Raw genomic sequence first — 25,976 nt, 5'->3', positions numbered from 1 at the left:
ATGCTATTTTCAGGTCTATACACAAGTTAAAAATCGCGTTCGCATTATTTATTTGAACTTATAAACATGTTAACTTGTTTGTAGGAATAAAGTTAAGATGTTATTGAACGCATTAGTCTTAAGTAAAAACTATAGGAAACAATCAGCATTTAACTCCATATGATGATAATGATGATAATAATGATAATAATAATAAGGTCATATTTTACCCAAGTTAGCCCCTGGTGAAAAGGCAATATCTGTGCTTCCTGGTCACATTGTTCTTTAAAAAAGTGGTATTACATCATATTCATGGATAGTTTGCTTTTTATTAAGTCATCATTAAAAAGTGGTCTGCAGTTGCCCGTTTTCATGTGATTATGAAATAAGATAATCCAACATGCATTTAAGGTACCCGTTTGCCTGACGAGGAGGGGTCGCCATTTTTTGTTCGAAAAGTACACATGCATATGGGCCAAATATTTTGCTTATTCATGCAAAATTTATTCATAAATCACAAAAAAATGTTTTTTTCTCCTTCATTTGATGATTTCAGTCTAGTTTGCTTTATACGATAGCTCTAGGTGGGGATGTAAAATTTCAACACAGAATTTAGAAATTCATTAAATGTGCTTATTTATGGATTTTTTCAAAACTCTAAAAAACTGCTTCTTTATTGTTGACTGATCTTGATTTTTTTTTTCCATCTGAGAGCTACATGAGGTTCACCAAAGTTCTACACAGAATTTAGAATTTTTGACCAGAAAATTATGTTTTAATTCATACAAATTTTTTTCATGAATCACAAAGAATGCTGCTTCTAAAGTCATTTCTTCATCAATTTCATTTCTGTTTCCTCAGTTTATGTCACCAATATACATGTAATTCACTACAGTGTCAACTCGGCTGAAATTGAAATTTGAATTAATTTCTATGCGAGATGCCGGATGAGCTCCACATCATTGATGTGCTAGATTGTAAAATTTTGGGGCTTCATTTCTTCCTTTTTGGGGCTACCTGTTTCATTTCAGGGGCTCCACTTTTGTAAATTATACATTGTATGTATTTTGCTACCCAGGACAATTCACATCCTGCTTGGTTACAAATCAATTTAATGTTTAACATTGTTTATTAATTTCTATTATTTTTTTCTAATTGCTATTTATTGTTAAATGATTATCTAATTTGTTGTTCACTTTTGGGGGTGACTTCCAGCTTTTATGCCCCCTGAAAGCATGATTTTGGGTGATTTCGGGGGCAACTTTAGGCATTTCCAGGACGAATTCACTCGCCGCGACTGAGTATTTTTTCCCTACCTGCTTTATATTGAAATGAAACTCTGTCAACAAATGAAAAAAAGTGATTTTCTCTTCGATTTTTAGATTAAAGCTCTTTAACTTTGCTCTCAATATTTATGTGAGCTTAAACAAATATTTTTCCCTTCTCCCCAGATAAAGAGATTGAGAATGAAGAGGACAAGAGACAATCGCCCATGATAGAATGCAGTGAAGAGAAGTCATATCTGTGTTTACTATGCAGTAAGACATTCATGGATGAGAGCGCTTTAATTCTACATCTGAAAGCATGCTTTAGAGAAGAGGGATCAGTAAGCAGTCTAGACCAAAGTTAGATTTTTGAATAAGATTTTTTTTAGATAAGATTTTTGAATCCCAGGATCATCTTATGACCCATGTGAGCACACACTGGAGAAGAGTTTTATCATTGCTCTCATTGTGAGAAGAGATTTTCTGACGAACAATCTTACTCGTCATATAAGAAGACACACGGGAGAAAAGCCTTACACTTGACCTCATTGTGAGAAGAGATTTTCTTGCAAGACCAGTTTTACTCTTCATATAAGAACACTTACAGGAGAAAAACCCTTCATATGCTGTCTTTTTGAGAAAGAATTTTCCAGAAAGAGCAATCTTCCAAGAACTCATACGGGAGAAAATTTTCGTCACTAAAAACAATTTGGTTCTTCCTATAGGCCTATTACTATTATTGTTTTGAGTTAAACAAATATACTCTATCAATGATCTAGTTTTGTTTATTCATTCTATTACGAAGCAAACATAAAATAAACTGAGAAAGTTATACAACATAATTAATTTTCATTTAATATCACCAAACAGTTATATTCACATCTTGATTGGTATGCAAATGAGGGGACTGATAACATTACTCACCCGCCTCTATATTTTGTATTTCTTTATATGAAATATTCCAATTTACTTCCTTTTTTACTGTGAAAAAAGTTGTATTCCTCCCTGAACATGTCAGATTACCATTGTTTTAACAAATTATGGTTCAGTAAAGTTGGTCCTTATTATCACATCTGATCATTGATTCTCTCATTTGCATGTCACTGAGTTGTGCTTATATAACTGTTTTGTGTGAAAATTCAAGTTGTAACTTTGATATTTTACATCTGATTTTGATCAAATTTTCAGCATTATGCTTGTAGTATTTTTTTTACGCCTGTCATAGATGGGACGTGTATGGTATCACCGGGAGGGGGGGGGGCACTTCACGAGTGGATACCATGCGCGGCCATGGGGTCTCGAAAGGCACCCTAAACACGTAATTTCCATATTTTGAAAATGCACCGTCAAGTTTTGGCGTGTGAAACCCTACCCTTAACAAGTATTGAAAACAAAACCATACTCTTGGCAAATATTCCCTGAAATGAACCCCTAAACAAGTACTACAGGAATGTTTTGTTGTTTGTTTTATCATCCCAGCAAATTCGACCCTAAACACGCAATTTCGTAGCGAATTAGATACCCTTTTTTTCATTATTTTTGTGTGTTTGACACCCTTATCACGTTACGTACGTAACGTGCCCTATCGTGAAAAAGACATCCTTTTTATACGTGTTTTTTGGTCGCGCATGGTATCCACTCGTCAATGTAAGTGCCCCCCCCCCTTCGGCTAAAAAAAAGAGAGAGGGAAAGAAAGAGGGGAAAGAAAGGAAGAAGGGAAGAAAAAAAGAGAGGAAAAGGGGGAAAGAAAAAAGGAAAAGAGAGAGAGGAGAGGGGGTAAAGAGAGAGGAAGAGGGGGAAGGAAGAAGAGGGAAAAAAGAGAGAGGAAAGGGGGAAAGAAAAGAAAAAGGAAAGAGGGGGAAGGAAGGGAAGGATAAGAGAGAGGAAAAGGGAAAGAAAGAGAGGGAAAGGAAAGAAGGGAAAAAAGAGAGAGGAGGAAAGGAAGAGAAGAAAAAGAGAGAGAGAGGAAAGAAAAGGAGGAAGAGAAGAAAATAAAGGGGGAGGGAGAGGGAGGAAAGAAGAGAAGAAAAAAAAGAGGGGGAAAAAAGAAGGGAAAGAAGAAGAGGGGAAGGAAGAGAAGAAAAGGGAGGGAGAAGAAAAAAAGAGGAAGAGGGGGGAAGAGAGAGGAAAAGGAGAAAACAGGAAAAAGAGGAAAAAAAAGAGAGAAAAGGGGAAAGGAAGAGAAGAAAAGGGAAGAGGGGAAAGAAAAGGAAAAAAAGAAGAGGGAGGAAAGAAAAAAAGAGGGGAAAGAAAAAAAGGGGGATCGAAAGAAAGAGGAAGAGGGGGAAGGAAGAGAAGAAAAGGGAGAAAAAAGAGGAAGAGGGTGAAAAGAGAGAGAAGGGGGAAGAAAAGGGGAAAGGAAGAGAAGAAAAGGGAAGAGGGGAAAGAAGAGGGAGGAAAGAAAAAAAGGGGGATCGAAAGAAAGAGGAAGAGGGGGAAGGAAGAGAAGAAAAGGGAGGGGAGGGGGAGAAAAAAGAGGAAGAGGGTGAAAAGAGAGAGGAAAAGGAGAAAGAGTAAGAGGGAAGAGAAGAAAGGGGGAAAGAAGAGAAGAAAAGTAGAGGGGAAGGACGAGAAGAAAAAAAAAGAGGAAGAAAGAAAATGATGTTCGAACCAAAAAGGCGCTGAAATGATGTTCGAAGGAATGTCAAAATGCTGTTCGAACTGGGGGCAGAATTGATGTCTGAACGGGGGGGGGGGGCGAATTGATGTTCGACGTAGGGGCGCCAAATTGATGTTGGAACTAGGAGGCGCCAAATTGATATTCGAACGGGGGGGGGGCGAAGAGATCGATGATCGACCTAAATGTAGGGGCGCCAAATTGATGTTGGACCTACATGTAGGGGCGCCGAATTGATATTCGAAAGGGCGCAGAAATGATGTTCGAAGGGATTTTAAAATGATGTTCGAACTAGGGGGGGTGCAAAATTGATACTCGAGCTAGGGGGGAATGATATTCGAACTAGGGAAGTCAAATTAAGTTCGAAGGGATGCCAAACTGATGTTCGAACTGGGGGCCGATTTATGTTCGAACTGAGGGGGGGGAATTGATGATCGACCTACATGTAGGGGCGCCAAATTGATTTTCAACTAAGGGCGCCAAATTGATGTTGGACCTACATGTAGGGGCGCCAAAATGATGTTCGAAATGGGGGCGCCAAATTGATACTCGAACTAGGGAGGGGGCCGAATCGATGTTCGAGGTAGGGGGCGCCAAATTGATACTCAAACTAGGGGGCGCCAAATTGATGTTCAAACTAGGAGGCGCAAAATTGATACTCAAGCTAGGGGGGCGAAATAATATTCGAACTAGGGAAGGCAAATTGAGTTTGAAGGAATGCCAAAACGATGTTCGAACTGGGGGCCGAATTAATGTTCGAACGGGGGGAGGGGCAAATTGATGATCGACCTACATGTAGGGGTGCCGAACTGATATTCGAACAAAGAGGGCGCCGAAATGTTTGAAGTGGGGGCGCCAAATCGATATAGTCATCATATTCATATGATAACATGTCAAGGTCCTATGTCTCAAAATTAAACATATCAGCTCTTTATCAAGTGCGATTTATATCCACCTTGCAAGTTTCCTACACAGTGTTTGAAATATCAGATCGGAATATCTAATATTTTAAGCTCGCGCTTCGCGCTCGCTTTTATTTTCATGATAAAAGATTGTTTAGAATGCCTAGATTCTAGGTCTCAATCTGAAACACGCGCGCGCATTTTCATTCAGTTATCCAGTTTCAGATATCACGATATCAAAAAATTCTGCTCGCCCTTTGTGCTCGTATTATTAATGTCGGAATTAGATCCTTCGTGATTACAAAACATGAATAGAGTATCCTGTTCAAGGTCGAAATCTCGATTTTTTGTACGCTCGCGCTCGCATAATTTGATTGTCAAATATGTAATGTCTTCATGGCTATGCAAGCAGTCCTTAAAAGGCACTTTTCGATCAATTTAAAACGTATATAAATATTTTCTGCTCGCGCTTTGCGCTCGCATTATTAATGTAGGAAGATCCCCTCTTACTCATTTTTTTCATGATTTAGGAAACATGAATAGAGTGTCCCGTTCTAGGTCTAAATCTAGAATTTTTCCGCTCGCACTTCGCGCTCGCGTCAATTGTTTAGTTATACTGTATAGCTATCCTGTACATGATTACAAAAACTGACTAAGTTTTCCACTCTTTATGTAGAAATGTCAAATATTTTCAGCTCGCGCTTCGCACTCGCATTATTTGATTGATGAAATATGTAATGTCTTCATGGCTAAATGCAAGCAGTCCTTAAAAGGCACTTTTCGATCAGTTCAAAACGTATACGCGCTCGCATTAATTAATGTAGGAAGATCCCCTCTTACTCATCTTTTTCATGATTTAGGAAACATTAAAGGTCAAGTCCACCTCAGAAAAATGTTGATTTGAATCAATAAAGAAAAATCAGACAAGCACAATGCTTAAGATTTCATCAAAATCGGATGTAAAATAAGAAAGTTATGACATTTCAAAATTCCGCTTATTTTTAACAAAATAGTTATATGAACGAGCCAGTTACATCCAAATGAGAGAGTTGATGATGTCACTCACTCACTATTTCTATTGTTCTTTATTGTTTAAATTATACAATATTTCAATTTGTACGAATTTGACGATTGGGACCTCCTTGCCTGAAGCACAAAATGTTAAAATAATGGAATTCCACGTTTTCAGGGAGGAATGAAACTTCATTTCACTTGGCAATGACGAGAAAATCAAAATATTTCAATTTCAAACAATAAAAAACAAAAGAAATAGTGAGTGAATGACATCACCAACTCTCTCATTTGGATGTAGCTGGCTCGTTCATACAACTGTTTTTGTGAAATGAAGCGAAACTTTGAAATGTCATAACTTTCTTATTTTACATCCGATTTTGATGAAATTTTCAGTGTTATGCTTGTTGAGTTTTTCTCTTTTTATTCAAATCAAGTTTTGTGTGGTGTCCCATCCTAGGTCTAAATCTAGAATTTTTCCGCTCACACTTCGCGGTCGCATCAATTGTTTAGTTATACTGTATAGCTATCCTGTACATGATTACAAAAACTGATTAAAGTTTTCCATTCTTTATGTAGAAATGTCAAAAATTTTCAGCTCGCGCTTCGCGCTCGCATTATTTGATTGTTGAAATATATAACGTCTTCATGGCTTACTGTATGTAGTCTTTAACAGGACTGGTAGGCCTACCTTTCCGATCAGTTCAAAACGTTTATCAAAAATCTCTACTCGCACTTCGCGTTCGCAGTAATTATTGCCCCCCCCCCTAACAAAAAAGTTGATTTGATTAAAAAGAGAAAAATCAAACATAAAAATCGGATGAAAAATAAGAAAGGTATGACATTTTTAAGTTTCGCTCAATTTCACTTAATAGTTACATGCACATCCAGGTCGGTATGCAAATGAGGGAACTGATGACATCACTCATTCACTTTTCTTTGTTTTTTAGATATGAAATATTATAATTTTCTCCTCATTGTCCTATGAAATAAAGTTTTATTTTTATTTTTTATTGTCAAATCTGTAAAAAAATTGAAATATTGTACAATTCAAACAATGAAAACCAAAACAAAAAGTGAGGGTCTTATTTTGCATCCGATTTAGATGAAATATTTTGCATGATGCTTGCCTGATTTTCTCTGTTGATTCAAAACAATCTTTTCTGTGGTGGACTAGACCTTTAATGTGAAGATATGCATTGCTGGAAATAATGATATGATACTTGGGACATATCATACACACATGTATGAAAATATGAAATAATTATTTCATTTTATAAAATAAGCCTAACAAATATTCCTGACGATCGTGTGTACATTGGGTTAATTTTTTACCAAAATGTTGTTAAATTTCAAATTCAATAACTTTGTTATTATCAGATTTTAATGAAATTTTCAGCATGATCCTTTTCTGATTCATTCTCTCCCTACCAAAATCTCCCCTTTTCTCATGCTTTCTTTCTATGGTCCCCTTCATTCTCCTTATAACTATGTTATATGTAAAGTGTAACCGGTCGTCCAACCAATTTGATTGAAGGGCTAGAGGTACTCGAGACTGAAAGCTATGTGATATAATTCAAAGTGTACATCAGACAAACAAAAAACACTGAAAATCTCATCCAAATTTGTTTAGGATTAACAAAGTTTTTACGAATTAAAGTTGTTATTTTTTGCTAAAACTGTTCTCTGCAAGTCCTCATGAATATACAAGATCACAATTTATATATTTTTTGTATTATATGAATTTAAATTTTGTCCAAGCTCGGTTGTAAAAAATTACGATTGACTACTGATTTACTGTGTAAGACAATATAACACAACAAAAATAGACAGAAAAGAAATAAGTGGGTATCTTGTATATATTATTTTCTATATATTTTGCAAAAAAGGTCTCTATTTTTCTTCTGTTTTTTAGTTTTCCAAATTGAATAATTTTCTTTCCTTATTTTCCTTATATTTTTTTTCTATGTGTGATATATTATTTATTTATTAATGTATCATTATTGTATTTATGATAAACTTTTAGCGTGTTTCTACAGTAAATCATTAAAAACGGTTTATCTTTTCCGGACTCGAATTACGATTGACTACTAATTTACTGTGTAAGACAATAATCTTTCTCACACATATTTAACACAACAAAAGTAGACAGAAAAGAAATAAGTTGGTATCTTGTATATATTATTTTCTATATATTTTGCAAAATAGGTCTCTATTTTTCTTCTGTTTTTTAGTGTTCCAAATTGAATAATTTTCTATCCCTTATTTTCATTATATTTTTTTTCTATGTGTGATATATTATTTATTTCTTAATGTATCATTATTGTATTTATGATAAACTTTTGGCGTGTTTCTACAGTAAATCATTAAAAACAGTTTATCTTTTCCGGACTTGAATAACCTTATCGTTCTTAAACCAACCTGTTTCTACAGACTGAATAATCTGATTAACTTGCATTTCGCGTCGCAAATAATGTGGAAATCGGAAAATTCAACCTATAACCTCACATTGCATTTTGGTATGTCAAAAATTGCATCTCGTTAGGAAAATTTTCAAAATTCATGGTAGATCTCACTCATTGTAGCAGGTACACGTTTCGCGATCAGCTGGCGAGATAAAAAACGGCCAGAATATATGTTTACTGTGAGATCGCACTTCTTGGTTCAAGCACTTAAGCCAGACACGTATGCTATTTTGCCCCGTGTTTTTACAGAAAAGTTAAACGGATTAACATGGCAATAACCACCTCTCAGAGAGATGGTTATGAGAAACCGTATTTTGCGCGATGCAATTTATCAATAAACCGCATCGCGTCTGTTTCTACAGGAAAGTTATCAGGGATTCTGGATACTTAGGCGGGTAATACCTTTTAACAATTCTATGTAGAAACATGCCATTGATATATCTTTTTAGGTGAAAAGAAAAAAGAGACCAATTTGGGAGTACTATTTTCCCCCCTTTTGGGGATATTTCATTTCTTCTAGGTGTGGTACCCTTTATTCATTTGGCCATGTGAAGGCTATCACACATTTTGAGTTTAATCTTCGAAATTTGGTGTTCATTAGTTTGTTGTCCAAACTCTGTCTTACATGTAAATTTGTTTATAGGAAGATTAACATAATATTTATGTGGAGTGCAATCATTGATCTCTTGTGGAGTCGCACAGTCACATGTATTCATAATATGGTGCTTTTATGCCATACCTGTCAATACTCTTTTGTACTTGAACTTATTCGTAAAAAAATGTTTATTAATGTCGTTGAAAGCAATTACACACAACAGATTTAACATCAAGTTTATTGTATTACAAGTATCAGGTTTGTATGCAGAACAGTGGTTTTGCCAAGTACTCAATCCATGTAAAAAGCAATATGAGAGAACAGGTTTATTCTTGGAAATGTTAGCCTTCATTTGTGTTTTTCAATCAAACTCTGTCTTGATGCATGTTTACTTTTAGATAACAAGATTGACAGAGTATAGATATCAACGAGTAGCTAAGTCATATATATTAATAACTTATGTGCTTTAATTATAAAGTCTATACTTGTGAATACTCTGTGCCATTTATGCTGTACTTAAACTTCTTATAGTAAAAACATTTTATTGACGTTCTTGAAATAAGTAACTGTTTTCATTTTTTTTCTTGTGTATACTTATTCCATTATTAAGCCTACCACTAACCCCAGAGATATGCTGTTCACCAATGGTCTACCATTCACTGTACTTTATTGGCCTACTATACATTGCACATCGTTGTTCTACTGTCTACCATTCAGTGTAAACCATTGGTCTACCATTGAACTTGTGGTCTATAGTGTATGACCAATGGTGTTATTTGAATGGTTGACTAATAGTATAGTGTGTATGACAGTGTTGTATGGTAAATGGTAGGTCAATGGTGTACAGTGTATGGTAAGCCAATGGTGTATGGTAAGCCTATGGTGTACGGTGAATAGTAGTTCAATGGTGTATGGTAGGCCAATGGTGTACTGTAAATGGTAGGTCAATGGTATACGGTGTATGGTAGAATGGTGTAAAGTGAATGGTCAATCAATGGTGTGTGGTGTACAACGAATGGTAGTTGAATGGTGTATGGTGAGCGGTGAATGGTATGTGAATGGTGTACGACGAATGGTAGTTGAATGGTGTATGGTGAGCAGTGAATGGTACACGAATGGTGTACGGCGAATGGTACGCGAATGGTGTACAGTGAATGGTGTACGATGAATGGTACGCGGATGGTGAATTGTACACGAATGGTGAATGGTACACGAATGGTGAATGGTACACGAATGGTGTATGTTGAATGGTAGGCGAATGGTGTATGGTGAATGCTGTAAGGTAATTGGTAGGCCAATGGTGTCCAGTGAATGGTGGCTGAATGGTAAATGGTAGGCCAGTGAATGGTGGCTGAATGGTGAATGGTGGTCAATGGTAAACCTGTCTATAGTGGCCATATGGTAGATCAATGGTGAATGGTGTTTGATCAATGGTATATGAATGGTAAATGGTGCTCATGAATATGGTAATAGTAAGGTCCGAATTATTTAAATTAGTTTGAATGGTATACCATTGAGGCTTGAATGGTATACCATTGGTGTATGGTGGGTGCTGTGCGAATGGTATTCCAATGGTATATAAATGGTGTATGATAAATGGTAGTCAATGGTATACCATTCAATTTTTTTTATAAGGGCCCCCCCCCCCCACGAGTTACAAGCAAAAAGAAAAAAAGCAAAACGGGAATAAGAAAAGGAGGAAAAGAGAATGAGAGAATGAAAGGGGGAAAGTGAAAAAGAAGAAAGAGTTTAAGAGAAAGGGCCGGGAAAACAAAAACTGGCCTGCAGACTCCAAACAAAAAAAATAAACTGTCGGGCACACGGGGCTGTTCCAACTGATTCGGTTTTTAGTTCCACCATCTTTGTCGGTAAATATCAATTGAACTGGAGGATTATACACTTCTATATTGTGAATTTTACGCAATGCTACTTTCAGAGCTACCGATAGTGAGGACAGACTGGGCTGACCAGGGACAGGAAGAAGGTAGAGAACAATTTTTCAGTAATGTAATTGTAAAAATAGAAATTCCTGCCAGTACCCATTCATCTCACCTGGATTGAGCGCAGAACAATGTGGATGAATTTCTAGCAGAAGGAAATTACGCCTTGGCCCGGGGGGGCCACTTACATTGGCGAGTGGATACCATGAGCGACCAAAAAAACACGTAAAAAGGATGTCTTTTTCACGATAGGGCACGTTACGTACGTAACGTGATAAGGGTGTCAAAAACACAAAAATAATGAAAAAAGGGTATCTATTTCGCTAGGAAAATTACGTGTTTAGGGTCGAATATGCGGGGATGATAAAACAAAATTAAAATGTTTTATAAAGGATGTCCTTTTTGCCCCAAAACTTCGTGTTTAGAGTCCGATTTGCACGAGGTGTAGAAGGTGGGGTCGTACTAAACCAAATAAGGTAAAGCCGACGACCGAAGAACCCGTAACAATAAAACATTCCTGTACTTGTTTAGGGGTTCATTTCAGGGAAGTTTGCCAAGAGTATCGTTTTGTTTCCAATACTTGTTAAGGGTAGGGTTTCACATGCCAATACTTGTTAAGGGGTGTATTTTCAGAATATGGAAATTACGTGTTTAGGGTGCTTTTCGATACCTCCTGGTCGCGCATGATCCACTTGTGAATGGAAGCTAGTGCCCCCCCCCCCCCGGGCGCCTTGGCTGAGATTCGAATCCACGACCCTTGATGATCTGTTTCAAGTCAGTAATCCACACAACTCCAAGTGCTAAGAGATATATTTGCGTGGTTTATATTGACTTGAAAAGGATTATATTACCTCGTCAAACAGACAATGCGAGCACCAGGAAAAACGAAAGACGCAGGCTCTCGGCAAATTGTGTTTCATATGTGAAAAAAAAAATTCTTATGCATTGGCGGCGCGCGGAAGCCAAAAAAAAATTAAAGGGATATCCACCTGAAGTTTTGGGGTGGACGCAGGAAACAAAATTGACAAGCAAAAAAAATGTTATCAACAGAAATTTTAGGGGCCGGGGCCGACCCCCACCTTAAATTTAGGGGGAAAGGACCCCCCCCCCCCCCGTTCCGCCGCCTATGTTCTTATGTATAGGCCTAATATACCGGATAATGTAATGAACAATAATTTTCTAATTTTCCCATTCTTTTTTGCCAGCTGATGGGGGGGGGGGACATGCCCCGTAGTTATGCCACTGGAGATTTAAATAAGAAAGGACCCCTGAAAAGGACGCAGTTTTCGAGTCGCGCACACCTTTGCTTTAATAGAATTCATTCAAATTTTCAATGACAAAAGTTGATTACAAAATTGGAAGATGGTATAAATTATCAATTTTTTTTCAGAATGATTTTTAGTTTAACTTACACCGGTGATTCGATTCATTTAGTAATTGTTCATTTGCAGAGGCGTCGATCCTGGGGGGGGGGGCAAACATATCGTTTTGCCCCCCCCCACCCCAATAATTCCGCATGTGCAACTAAAAATTAAATAAGATTGCAATGATACACTGAAATCAGCAAGCAATGAAATACCAACTCGATTTTGATTTAAAATCGTGCTCAAAATATCTGCTGTTCAGATCGATTGGAATATAAAAAATTTCAGCTCGCGCTTTGCGCTCGCATTATTTCTATACCAAAAACCCATATTTTTTCATGATTAACTAGGTGAATAGAATGTCTCGTTTTCAGTTCTAAACCTCGAAAGAACTCCCGCTGCGATCGATTTGCAATGATCGATCTTTTGTTGGATATATATCTTTATCAAAAGCGTCCATTAAACTGTCTTTTTTTCCAGATCGAAATATCAACATTTTCAGCTTGCGCTTCGCTTGCATCTATTGTTCTTCTAGATACCTATCTTAATCATTGGTACAAAAAGGCTCAGAATGTCAAGCTTCAGTCAGGTCAGCTAATATAAAGAAATTTCACGCTCTCTAGTGAGATACATGTATCTATTCTCCTCCTGGGTTACTTCAAACAAACCTAAAGAGGTACAGTTTTCCTGTTTTTATGTCATTCTAGAAAATTTTATGCTCGCGCTTCGCGCTAGCATTGTTGGTGAGGTTGAGATATGTGTCTCTTTCTCATGATCGAGTCATACATAATTATAATATAGGCATAATGTGTATGGGGATGTAGGGGTGTGTGTGAGTTCGTTTTGTGTGATCGAGCGTATTTGGAACGTTGATTCATGATTTTGCCCCCCAATCTGAAAAATGGATCGACGCCCCTGTTCATTTGAATTAAATAGAAATTTATTTGAGACATTTCGCTGCAATTTAATAGGCCTTGACGCTTACGGCATATATGGGGTGCCAAGGGGGGGGGGTGTTGGCGTTTCATATCTCTATTACCCCGATTCGTCGGGATACCGGTAGGCCTACTGTGTTCAAGACGGTAACAATAATATGCTTTTTTCACAGCTTTCATTTTAAGAAGCAGTAAGTAACACTTTCACCTGACGATTGTGATTTAATATTAACGTTAGACACTGATTTTTTTTTGTCATTATTTTAGTTAGACTGAGCGGCCTGATTTAGTGATTAGCTTAGCGAATGTTCACGGGCCGCCGAACCAGACGAAGGGTGAAGCGCGAGCCTTATACCGCCCGGGCTCCCCCCAGCCTGAGCCGGCATCGTACCGTTATTCGGCCGGCGCACGGTGGTCCTGGACTGGGTTCGCGTTCGGGGTTCAGACCATGATACTGATAGACAAATAAATACCGGTAGGCCTACCTAATTCCGCTCATTCAATGAACAAGGTTATGATATAACCTTATTCTCAGTTACATCTCCATGTGTGGCAAAATAAGGGTGGCAATGTTTGGTTTATTTTCTCCTTTTTTATGGGACAAATGCTTGATTTTCTTACAAGTTACACTGTCATGACTGTCACAGTGTCAGTTTTCATTACGCTATTCATTATAAATTATATACATATTGTAACTTGGCTCTTATGTAAATTTGATTTTTTAAATTATTTTTTTCTTAATTAAAAATAGAGAGTGAAAATGAAAATTTTTAGCTTGCCACATTGATTAGGACGATGGTATGCCAATATTGAGCACACACTTTAAAAAATCAATAAAATATCACTTTTGACAAAAGTGATAATTTTGGTCACAAAAGTTTTGTGACCAAAATTATTAATGCCATTTTCACCAATAGAGGGCGTACACAAAAATATGCCCAAAATTCAAGTTTTTGAGCGCTCTGGCTGGGTGAATAAGAAATTATACCCAAGTTACTAACGAAAAATAAATTCCAACTGTATGGAAATTAATAATTTTGGTCTCAAAAGTGATATTTTATTGATTTTTTAAAGTGTGTGCTCAATTCAATACAGCATTGGCATAGACCTTATTGCAAATAGATTCACGCAAAGGATCATGGGATCGCAAAGGGGGCAATAGCGCCGCTATTGTCCGGATGCGACCGCAAGCAGCCGACAATAAAGTGTAAGATTTCCATAGTGAATCAAAATACGATCAACGCCCGCAGCCAACATTTTGCCAACTTCCAGTAAACGCCTCGTCATATTTGTTCCAGAGTCTAACACCACTTTTCTTAATCATGGGTGGCAGAGATAGATGTGCTATCTATAGCTGCAAGAATTACCACAGACTTAATGAAAACAAGTGCAATTTTGTTTCATTTTCGCACAGTGTCTGTGTGTGCGTATTTTTAGCTGTGCAGCTGTGACTGTGCAAAGCGTGCTTGTATGCACGGACAGCGGTCACTCTCGGTCCAGGGATAGTGTACGTCGGCGAGGCAGTGGAGGAAACTGGTCCCGGCCACTTCCAAGCAATAATAAAACAAACTCTGCAGTAGATTACTTTATTCTAGTTATACAGTGCGTCCCAGAAAAAACGAAACCGAGATTTAGCGATGATTTATCATAACTTAATCATAAATAAAATAGACAAATGACCTATCAATGTAAAGCTTAGACTCTCTTCTTTCATCTGGTATTACTTAGATTATTTCTCATTCACGCATGAGTGAGCAAAAACAATTTGAAAAGGGGGTACCAAAAAGTCACTTGGCGGGCCGTATCTGTGTTTTAAAAAGAAAACCTCATTTTGAAAAAGTTCAATATCTGCTCTTTAATTTGATACCTCAATTACAGAAAATGGTCAAGAAATGACAAAGTTCTGGTTATTTGAAATAAGGCTCGAATTTCAATAATTTCAGAAAATGAAGAGGTTTTACAGGCTAGCGTTCAAACTAACTCGACACTCCGTTTTGTTGACGATCAGCCATGCATGAAGTCTTTTGTTACCGTGCGATAGCTTCTGTGGGAAACCAGTGAAAACAAGTTTATTTAATGAAATTAGGGAAATACAACCATTATTTCGAGAGATCATAACTTTTTTAATTCTTGTCCATTTTCTGTGATTGAGGTATCAAAGAAAAATGCAGATATTGAACTTTTTAGTCATGTGATTTTCTTTTTGAAATTCAGATACCCCCCGCCAAGTGAGTTTTTGGCATCCTCTCTTCGAATTGTTTTTACTCACTCATGCGTGAATGAGGAATAATCTAAGTAATACCAGATGAAAGAAGAGACTCTAAGCTTTACATTGATAGGTCATTTGTCTATTTTATTTATGATTAAGTTATGATAAATCATCGCTAAATCTCGGTTTCGTTTTTTCTGGGACGCACTGTATAGTCAAGAATATATGTTTCATAAATAATTATCTTCTTAATCACAATTTTATTCAGAGTAGGCCTATAAATCGAGAGCTGTGTTTTTTTTATTCTCCACAGATAGACTACATAATTATTGCATATAATTCAAGATCATGGTTGGACATTCTGAAGTTGTATTAGTGGCATGCTTAGACAAGCTAATGAATTAAATAGAACAAAAATGAGAATAGATGAAAGTATGTTGAGAGAAAAATAAGTTTAAAAAAAGAAAAAAAAATGAGGAAGGTGAATCTGTGCAGTGAAGTGACTGAATGCGATGAAATTAATTGAAGATGTAAATGTTCAAATAAGATTTTTTAATCATTTATATGCATTAAATATCCATCACTGCTAAGTTTCAGACAAAATGAAATCACAGTGGGAGGGATATAGGGTCTACACAGGGTCATAAAATGTTTTAAATTCAGTGATTTATTCAGTATTTATCCTGCATGTTATAGGCCTGTTATTTTATATGTCCTTTATTATATATAAATAAATATACACACACACACATACCAGCTGGTTTATAATATACTTTATATTTGTCTCACCCCCCCCCCCCCATCACCGTCTCACATTTTCCACAAAATCTTCCCAAGTTTAGCCCCAGAAAACTTCGAAAATACGGTGAGTATTGAGTTCATACTTTCACTGGACAATCATGATACAAGGATTGTTCTATTAACCCACATTAAAGTATCCAAAATAATTTAAATACAAAGAAGTCAGTCTTTAAAAAAAGCCTGGATTTTGAGTAACACTACACAAAACATATGGCGTTGTATGGCTTCCCGATAGCCGATTCCGCGTTTGCCCCCTTTCGTATCCCGTGATCCTCTGCGATGACAGACGCCCTCATGCGACAAACGCTATTTGCTATAAGGTCTATACCATCGTCCTACCTGTACTGTAGGTTCTCCACAGGCAGGATGGTAGCAGTGAACAAGTGCCTAATTCTGTGAACGTGCGTTCATCACGAATGTTCAGACGTAGACCAAAAGCTTGAGTTTCTGTACATTGGTTAGCTCACTTGGCTGTTCCACCTGTTCACTGCAACCATCTACCAAAAGCTAGTACAGTCTGTACTTTGCACTCATTCATTGAACAAGGTTAAGATATAACCTTGTTCTCGGTTATATCTCCATGTGTGGCAAAATAAGGGTGGCAATGTTTGGCTAATTTTCTCTTTTTGTTTGGGGCAAATGATTGATGTTTTTACACTGACAGTTTCCATTACACCTATTATTCATACAACTTGGCTCTTACTTAGATTTGATACTTTAAATCATTTTTTTCTTAATTAAAAATAGAGATCAAAAAATGAAAATTTTCTTGCCATATTAATTTCCACCAATAGAGGGCGTGCACAAAAATATGCCCAAAATTCAAGTTTTTGAGCGCTCTGGTGAATACAAAAATTATTCCCAAGTTACTATTCTTCTTAGTTGTTCTTCCCCCGGTATTCGAGGATCAGCGGCTATCCGCAGGTTGGGTGTTGAGTAGAAGTAATTTCTCTACACGAATGTGATGAATTTTAAGAATGTATCTGAGGCAGTGGGTCATAACATTGGCAGCAAGAGTGATAGAAAGGTGCGAGGAGGGTAATAAGATATTAGTGGCAAGGATGAGGGGGTGAGCAGAGGTGAAAGCTTGGCTGACTGAAGCAGGGAGGTTTAGAGATAGGACATGTTGGATGAGAACACACCGTTGGGGTTTGAGGACTGGGCAGGAAGCATGGAAGTGGGTGGAGCTTTCTTCCTCTGTTGAGCAAAGTCTACAGGTGGTGCTGGGAGACTTGCCTATGGTCTTCAGTCTTTGTTGTGTTAGATATGTGCCTGTCAGAAGTTGGGAGCGAAGTCTTGCAGCAATACGGAGGTGTGAGGGAAGTGCAGGGGGGAATAGATGGCTAGGGCCTGGGAACGTTGAACAATGCTTCCAGAAGGCAAGAGTGTTCTTCTCTTGAATGGCATCAACTAGGTCAGCATTGTGCTTCTTGAAGATGGCCTGGCGGCACAATATTTTCCAAGTGAGGTAGTCGATGCTCTGGGAGCCAGATAGGATGGCAGGCAAGCTGTATTTGGCGATTAGCTGCTTCCAGTAGGAGATGAAAGGGACATCAGCAGCAAGAGTATTTAGAAGTATTCTATGCTCAAACCTATCGCTTGGTAGAGTAACCAGTTGCCCGAGAGTCATCAAGGTGTTCAGGTCAATCTGCATAGAGAGAGGGATAATTTCGGTAAGGAGAAAGACTGCCTCGTTTGCTGTGCTTCTGGGGAGCCCTAGGAATTTTTTGAAGAGAAGGGCCTGTGCTGAGTCTAGCTTATCCCTGGATCTCTTGGTAACTCTAATGGCAGCAATGCCATAAAGCATCCTAGGAATCCAATAGGTGGTCCATAACTTCGCAATAGTTGGAGGCCAGAAGTTGTTTCTTGAAGCCGAACCACCTAGCAGAGCAAATATGGAGTTATATCCCTTGGCAATGATGTTCGCTGCAGGATCTTGAGAAGTTGAGGACTTGGTGACACCAAGATGGGGATGCTGACTGACTTCCTTAATTTCCTCTTCATTCAGGTACCAAGTGTGCTTGAGGTGGTCTTGAACATTAAAGACAAGGATTGCACTTTTTGATGGATTGATCTTGTACTTCCATGTGGTTGCATAGGTATGGGTAAGACTCAGCATGCATTGAAGTTCTTTGGCTGAGGAAGCTATGAGGGCCACATCATCAGCTAGAACAATTACCCCCGCATACAGGTTTTGGCAGTGGCAACCAAGATTTTTGTCTCTTAGCAACTTTATCAAGCCGTCAATGAAGATGTTGTAGAGAAGAGGGGAGAGGATTCCTCCTTGTCTCACACCCTTCTGAAGAGGAAAGGAGCAGCTGGCATCCCCTTTCCATAATACTCTGCTGGATGCACCATTGTACATTTCCACCAATGTTGACTGAGCTTCGAGTGGTATAGGCGTGTCAGCTAGCTTTTGAAAGAGGCCAGGGTTCCAGACACAATCAGAAGCTTTAGCAGCATCCAAGAGGGCAAGATATGTTGGCTTCTTCTGGGAAGTATTCAGCTCAATAAGCATCTCAAGGGTCAGTGAAGCAAGAATACAGGACTTTGAGGCTTGGAATCCAAACTGAAGTTCGTCAGGTGTGTTGACTTCAGCCAAAGAGTCCTCAATCTTAGGTTTTAGGGCAATTTCCACGAGCTTTGATAGAGTTGGGGTCAGGGAGATGCCTCTGTAGCTAGAGGGTTCGCTGACAGGTTTGCTCCCTCCTTTGTGCAGTGGAATAATCATTGCTTCCTTCAGTGACGCTGGAAGATGTGCCAGTTTGATGGAGTTTTGGAGGAGAAGGAGAAGAAGGCGACGGAAAATTGGACCTGAGTGAACCAGATGCTCAGAAGTTATGCTGTCGAGGCCTGGGGCTTTGTGAAGCTTGAGTTTCCTAATGGCTGTGTCAAGATCATGGGAGGTGAGAGTAAGACTTCTTCTGCACCTTGTGATTGAGTGAGGGGCACATTAGGGGAGTGCTCAGTCATTTGTTTGGTTCCTTCGAAGTTGGTTGCAGTAGGATCTGAGGAGAGATCTTGGAAATAAGATTTCCAGCCCTTGATGACATCCTTGCCCTTGAACAGGGTCTCCTTGTAAACCATGAATGGGAGGTCAACTGTTGAGGATTTGCCTGCTTTGTTTGACTTTACCAGGCTGTAGAACAAGGAGCTGTTCATGTTATTTGCTGACTCTATCTTTCCATGCAGTTTGAGTCTTTTGGAGGCTTCAGATTGTCTCAGGGCTCTCCTAAAGTCCTTTTTGGCTTCCAAATAGGATTTCCAAGTAGGATGCTCATCTACAGGTTTATCAGCCTGTTTCCACTTCTTCCAGTAGGCTAAGGAGTGGGAGTAGGCAGATTTGACATCCTGAGTCCACAATGGTTTGCCTTGCTTCTTGTCTTTATGGGCTTTGTGAGGAAGTTTCAAGGAGAGCTCTAGCATCTGATCTTGAAGGCGACCAAAGAGCAAATCCACAGTGGCATGGTCCAGAGATAGTGAGTGTAGATTTCGGAAGATGGTGGCTGCTTCTAGTTCCAGAGGGTTAGTGTAAATTGAAGCGATTTCATTGCGATCACTGGGCCACAAGATGGAGTATCTCTGGATTGGTGTGAGATTGTTAGCGGTTGCCTCAGGCATGCGCTTTAGTCCAGATGGGGACTGAGAAGTAGGGAGTTCTGCAGTGATGAGAACAGGACGATGATCTGAGGAGTTGAGGGGATGTTTTGCAATAATTTTATGTTGAGAATAGAGCCCTAAATCCTGTGGTGGGATGATAAAGCCATCGATCCTGGATTTCTTAGAGCCATCATCAGACATGAAGGTACTGTATAATCACTACTAGAGCAACTAAGAGAAGTAAGACTGCACAAGTCTTCTGAAGCAAGAAAGGTCTTGAGAATGTCAGCCGTGCATTTCCTGGGAGAAGTCTGTGTGGGGTCAGCATTGAAATCTCCTGCAACAATCTTAATGTAGTTATGTGTGTCCACAGAACTCAAAAATTACAAAATAGTGGACAAGCATAAATGCATTCACTTCATCATGAGAGGTACCTGAAGGAAGGTAGCAGTTTATGAAGAGGAGGTTTGTTGATGTTGAGATATGCTTGGTTGAGATGGTTTGAACCCGTGGTGTGGTGCTTTTGAGATCTTTGGAATCTATGAAGAGTGCTTTACGTAGGAAGATGGCAAGACCTCCCTTGCCTCTTCCAAATTTGGGAATGCCAGGGTAAGTCTCCTCTTCATGTGCTTTGGCAAAAGTGAGAAAATGTGAGTCTAGAGAGTCGGGAGAGGGAGTGGAGCCCATGTTGGTTTGCCCAGTGCTCTTGGATGCAGGTAACATCTGAGGTGCATAAAAGGTGCTGGATGAAGGGAGTGCTACTTTGTGGTGCCTCGAGAGTTGAATGTGACTACATTGATTGAGCAGGAGGTAGAGCACTCAGGCTGCTTTGAGCTAGATGGATTATTTGATGGTGAAGGACGTGTAGGTTTGACAGAGCGACCTGATCCTGAGGAAAGTTTGGGTGGGAGAGAAGGTAAAGAGCTTTTGATGTGGCAAATTGGAGTGATTCTAGGAGGGACGCATGTGTCAGTGCCGAGGCTCTGCCCTGGTGAAAACCCGAAGGGGTTGAGTTTGGGCGGTGCGTTGATGAAGTCGGAGCTGCATGGGTGGTCACACATTGGGCAGGAGGAGGATGTGGAGGGTTCCGCTCAGAGGCACTGCTACTGGGATGTGGCAGAGAAGTGTTTGTGGGGGGCTGTGAATATGATGAAGCAGACCTTGAGGGACCCTGGGAGGTAGGAATAGAGGGTACCTCAAAGGGGTGGCGAGCATTTCCTGCACGAAGGAGTGGCGTAGGTGAAGGGACATTGCATGGTGAAGTGGCTGATAGAGGGTTGGTAGGAGATAGGACAAAGCAATCACTAGGTTGAGAGGTAATGGAGTTGTCCAACCTGGTAAGTGGAGTTTTTTGGCCTGGGGTAATTGAGCCTCTTAGACTGTTTTTTGGAGGATGCCTTGACCAGCTGGTAGAGTGTGTAGGAGAACTGTTAGGCTCAAAGAGATCAGGACTTTGAGTGTCTGCAGTAATGGTGGTAGAAGCACGACTCTGTCTGGATCCCATTTGCGTTTGAGCTGCTGAAGCAGGACTCTTCTGAATTCTGATCTTCATAAGAGGTGGAATTTGGCTAGGTGAAGTAGGGTGATCAAGTCTGGGAATGGAAGTGGCTTGGGTGCAGAGGTATCTGCATTCTGCTTTGGTGACATGACATCTCTGGGTCTGTTGCTCCGGGAGTGAGGACTTCCTGGGCTAGTAGAAGACTTGCTTTGCTCTCTCGGAGGAGAGATTCTAGATCTGTTGCTCCGGGTAGCCGTGACTCCTTGCCCAGTGCAAGAATTAGTCAGTCCTCTATTAGGGGAGTCTCTAAGTCTGTTACTCCGGGCAGGAGTGACTCCTGGTGCACTAGAGATCTTATTCTCTCGTCTCTGAGGAGAATCTCTGGTACTGTCGCCCCGGTTGGAAGGGTCTCTCGTTCCAGTAGAGGTTTTATTCTGTCCTCTCAGGGGGGAGGAATTGGTCGCCGAGGAAGTTTGGGCATGGATTGAGATTGCAGGGGAGGCAGGCTTGGGAACAAGACGCTTCTTGGGCAAGTTAGATACATCGACTTTGGTAGTAGAGGTTGGAGTCTGACTTTTAGAAGAAGAAACTCTAGGGTCCAAAGGCTTAGGAGGGCTTTGGAATGCTCTCCTTTGAGATGGAGAGTCAGCTGGCTTGATATGGCTTCCTCGGTTAGGAATCACTAGGAAAGGGTCCAAGATGGATTGTCTTGAGGAGATCCTGATCGGTTTTCTTGAAGTAGCCAGAAACAACCTTGTTCTGTTTGTGTGTCTCAGATGACGTTTGGCCTGACTTTCTATGTGTGTGTTGTGAGTTACTACATGTAGATGTAGGATGAGGCTTAACAGAATTGCCGTGTTCCTCCTCTGTTCCAGCATAGGAAGCATGTAGTGATTCATTCAGATGGTCTGAGAGAATGCTAAATCGATTCGATGTGGAGACGTCCTTCGCGTGCAACAGAAACTTTGTGAGTGGTGGGAGTTTCCAGGCGAGAATAGGGAGGGAAATGGTGTGTCACCTTGTTCACCTTGCTGTGTCCAGTAGCGCGCTTGTCCTCTAGAGGATACGGAAGTTCATTCTCATCAATGTCATGGTTCAGGCAGATAGCAACAAGATGGTCATTTGAGGATAAGAGCGATACAATTTCTTTCTCCTTCACGTTGAGCTCTGATGTTAGGTCTGCTATTGTTTTTTGTACCTCCTTCTTGTGATTAGAATCTGCTGAACGGAGCTTTTTGAGAGACTCAATTTCGTACCTGGCTTGTTGTAAGTTGGGTACCACTTGTTCATACTGCACAAGAAGGACATCTTTCGATAAGATGATGTTGTCCAGTTTATCTTTGGTGTCCCTTAGCTTCTTGGAGAGGCTGGTACATTTGCAATCAGATGGTATTGGCATCATATCCTGGGGAGGGTCACAAGCAGCATCCTGTTTAGAGGGGTTTAATGGATTGAGTTGGGTATGCTGACTAGTAGGGAGACTGGTTTGAGAAGCCCTCGAGATTTTCAGATCTTGCGGGATAACGGCGAGAGTAGTTTGAGTGGCCTTGGGATGCTGTCTCAGGTACTGGGTCTGAGTAGATATAGAAGTAGACTCAGAGCGGGAGGGTGGACTGAAGTCAGTAGCATCTGAGTAGTAGCAGCAAGGGCATACACAAAGAGTGTCATCTTCTGAGATGAAGGATGGAGGGAGGCAAGCTCTGCGGTACCATGTGTCACAAAGGTTACACTCCAGCGAGTCTGAGATAGCTAGATGGTGGCAAACAGGACATGTACATCCAATATCGGGGGGCTCAGAGACCACCGACGTGGGGGATTTCTGGATCAGGACAAGGCACGGGGCACACAAGAATACATAATCAGGCTTGGGGAGATTTTTAATCTCATCTTTAGGGAGTTCAGTGCAAGTGTAATGTAGCCCTTTTTTGCAGTTGGAGCACTGAACTGCATCAAAGCATGCGTGACTGTTACAGGAGGCACATGATATTTCTTTATCTGTAGAGGAGCAGTTGCACAGGCTCAGGGTATCTTGGCTTTGGAAGAAGGCTGGATATGACTATAGAAATCCTTGAGGAGAGTAGAGAGTTTATTGAAAAATAAATTGCAACTGTACGGAAATTTGTAATTTTGGTCACAAAAGTGATATTTTAATGACTTTTTAAAGTGTGTGCTCTGGACAACATGAGCATGTATAGTCCTACCTGTAGATTCCCCACAGGCAGGGTGGTAGCAGTGAACAAGTGGTATTTTGGTTGTTCCGCTGTTCAACTGAAGAGCTTAGGGGCCCGTGGCTACAAGTATAGACAACTTATAGTGAACTAGTGTTTTATAGATTGTGATTTAAAACTTTTTTTTACAGTTTCATGGTTTCCATTATTAGGGAAATATAAATAAGTAATTACATACCTAAGTTGGACCAGAGTTATTGAAAAAAATCCACTGGATGATTAAGAAATCTGTCATCTAAGACATTTTCTCCTGACCTGACGGTTTTTCTTGCGAGTTGACGTCATTATCGTTATTAACTTAATTAATGTCTTGATATATTGCGATTATAACTAGTATCGTTTGTCTTTGTGTAGTGTATGTATCGTATTATTGTATTTGTATCCCGGGGGGGGGGGCCCACTTACATTGGCGAGTGGATACCATGCGTGACCAAAAAAACACGTAAAAAGGATGTCTTTTTCACGATAGGGCACGTTACGTACGTAACGTGATAAGGGTGTCAAAAACACAAAAATAATGAAAAAGGGTATCTATTTCGCTAGGAAAATTACGTGTTAAGGTCGAATATGTGGGGATGATAAAATAAAATTAAAGTGTTTTATAAAGGATGCCCTTTTTGCCCCAAAACTTTGTGTTTAGAGTCCGATTTGTGCGAGGTGTAGAAGGTGGGGTCGTACTAAACCAAATAAGGTAAAGCCGACGACCGAAGGACCCGTAACAATAAAACATTCCTGTACTTGTTTAGGGGTTCATTTCATGGAATATTTACCAAGAGTATCGTTTTGTTTCCAATACTTGTTAAGGGTAGGGTTTCACACGCCAATACTTGTTAAGGGGTTCATTTTCAGAAAATGGAAATTACGTGTTTAGGGTGCTTTTCGAGACCCCATGGTCACGCATGGTATCCACTCATGAATGGAAGTGGCCCCCCCCCCCCCCCCCCCCCCCGGGATTTGTATATTGCCTTGTGGTGTGCTGGTGGAATGCAATATCGATATCACATTCGTAAATTGTTGATGCCCTCTCCGTTCGTTTGTAAATATTTCATAGTTTGGCTGCCATTTTGATCGTTTTTACTGTGTTCTTCCCAACTAAACATTGGTAAAGTATAATTTTCATGCATTTTCATCTATATCGTATTTTAAAATTGAATAGGGCTAATTAAATATTTTTAGTTTGTAGTTTATATATCCTTAGAGTGTAACTTCGGTAATATTACACCAAAGTTTGGACTCTGGATTGACAAAAGTGCGGGTGTTACAACAAATGCGATCCCATATGGAAACTACCGTCAGTGAATGGGGATTACAGTAAAATGTCATAAATTGTTGAATAAATCCCCAGAAACGACGGTTATTCCTGTCTAGCAACCATCCTGCCTGTGGGGAATCTACAGTACAGGTAGGACTATGGTATACATGCCAATGCTGTACAGAGCACACACTTTGAAAAATCATTAAAATATCACTTTTGTGACCGAATTACTAATTTCCATACAGTTGCAATTTATTTTTCATTAGTAACTTGGGAATAGTTTTTGTATTCACCAGAGCCAAGTGCCAAGTTATATGATGAATAGCTGTAATGAAAACTGACAGTGTAAGAAAATCAAGCATTTGTCCCATATAAAAAGAGAAATAAATCCAAACATTGCCACCATTATTTTGCCACACATGGGGATGTAACTGAGAACAAGGTTATATCATATTCATAACCTTGTTAATTGAATAAGTGCCTGTGGGGAATCTACAGGTAGGACTATGGTATGCCAATGCTGTACATAGCACACACTTTGAAAAATCATTAGAATATCACTTTTGTGACCAAAATTACTAATTGAATGAGTGGGCTGTTCCACTGAACTATGTTGTCTACAATACATGACATGACTTATCATTCAACAACATGGCGAGGACTAACATCAGAAATTTTTAAACAAATAATATATTTGACACTGTTTGAAGTTGAAATTTAAAAAAAATCCTAAATCTAACAAAAGCCTAGAGTTAAGTTAGACATCCAATCAGCGTCAGATTCTAACTCGGTCTAAGTTAGATCTAACTGATTCACATGTCCTGTGCTTGACTTGTTTTGGTCAAGGTTAATTTGGAATTGATCTCTAACATTTTCCTTTTTTCCCAGGACAGGTATGAGGATCAATGAAAAAACTTGTGTTATCGGAACTAATGTGGTGTTGGTACCTTACAAAGAATATCATGTGCCAAGGTGAGTTGCTACATGTATGCCAATATGCCATGGCATATGGAAGATCAACTGAAGCGGATAAATTCCACCAATTTTTACATTCTGATTTTGTTCCAAAATTGTACTTGTTTGATAACAGTTCTTTAAACTTATTAATTTTGTAATGGTCATCAGATCCATCTATATTTAGGTTTTCAGAGTTATTATTTTGATTCCTTAAAATGCCTTGCTTAATACAGTTTACTGATTGTGTAGTAAATTGTTATTGTTAGATCATCAGGTATCCATTTTATTACAACCTTTAAACTAAAATTTAGTTTCAGTCTTTTGTTATTGTAAATCATTGTTTTGATGAACTACA

The 25,976-nt window shown here is 39.3% G+C and overlaps 3 protein-coding genes across 7 annotated transcripts in view; 2 read left to right on the top strand and 1 right to left on the bottom strand.

Moving 5' to 3' along the window:
• LOC121424719 overlaps positions 1-2,414 on the top strand; it is a 112,026-nt gene extending 109,612 nt beyond the window's left edge. The window contains exon 39 of the mRNA XM_041620468.1: positions 1,431-2,414. Coding sequence (XP_041476402.1) covers positions 1,431-1,609 — 179 coding nt within the window. The 3' untranslated portion in view covers positions 1,610-2,414. The remainder of the gene's footprint in view (positions 1-1,430) is intronic.
• A 10,816-nt stretch (positions 2,415-13,230) lies between these two features.
• LOC121425388 (N-acetyltransferase 9-like protein) overlaps positions 13,231-25,976 on the top strand; it is a 33,344-nt gene continuing 20,598 nt past the window's right edge. Inside the window, exons 1-2 of one of the 5 annotated variants that reach the window (XM_041621426.1) lie at positions 13,231-13,264; positions 25,558-25,636. In XM_041621426.1, coding sequence (XP_041477360.1) covers positions 25,560-25,636 — 77 coding nt within the window. In that variant the 5' untranslated portion in view covers positions 13,231-13,264; positions 25,558-25,559. Of the gene's footprint in view, positions 13,265-24,402; positions 24,512-24,788; positions 24,812-25,552; positions 25,637-25,976 lie in introns of those variants that run through there. The other 4 variants (XM_041621425.1, XM_041621423.1, XM_041621424.1 and 1 more) reach the window with 4 other exon arrangements.
• LOC121425270 (putative protein TPRXL) lies at positions 20,474-21,235 on the bottom strand. Its single transcript, XM_041621294.1, has one exon. The coding sequence runs from the start codon at positions 21,233-21,235 to the stop codon at positions 20,474-20,476; it is 762 nt and encodes a 253-aa protein (XP_041477228.1).

Source organism: Lytechinus variegatus, chromosome 12 (assembly GCF_018143015.1).
Source record: "Lytechinus variegatus isolate NC3 chromosome 12, Lvar_3.0, whole genome shotgun sequence".
In the NCBI taxonomy this organism is placed as follows: Eukaryota; Metazoa; Echinodermata; class Echinoidea; order Temnopleuroida; family Toxopneustidae; genus Lytechinus; species Lytechinus variegatus.
Note: the sequence above shows the minus strand (reverse complement) of the source record. Positions and strands in the feature narration are given on the sequence as shown.

Bases quoted from the DNA above. Each gene is read 5' to 3' on its own strand.
- LOC121425270 (XM_041621294.1), bottom strand. From the start codon at position 21,235: ATGAAGATCAGAATTCAGAAGAGTCCTGCTTCAGCAGCTCAAACGCAA.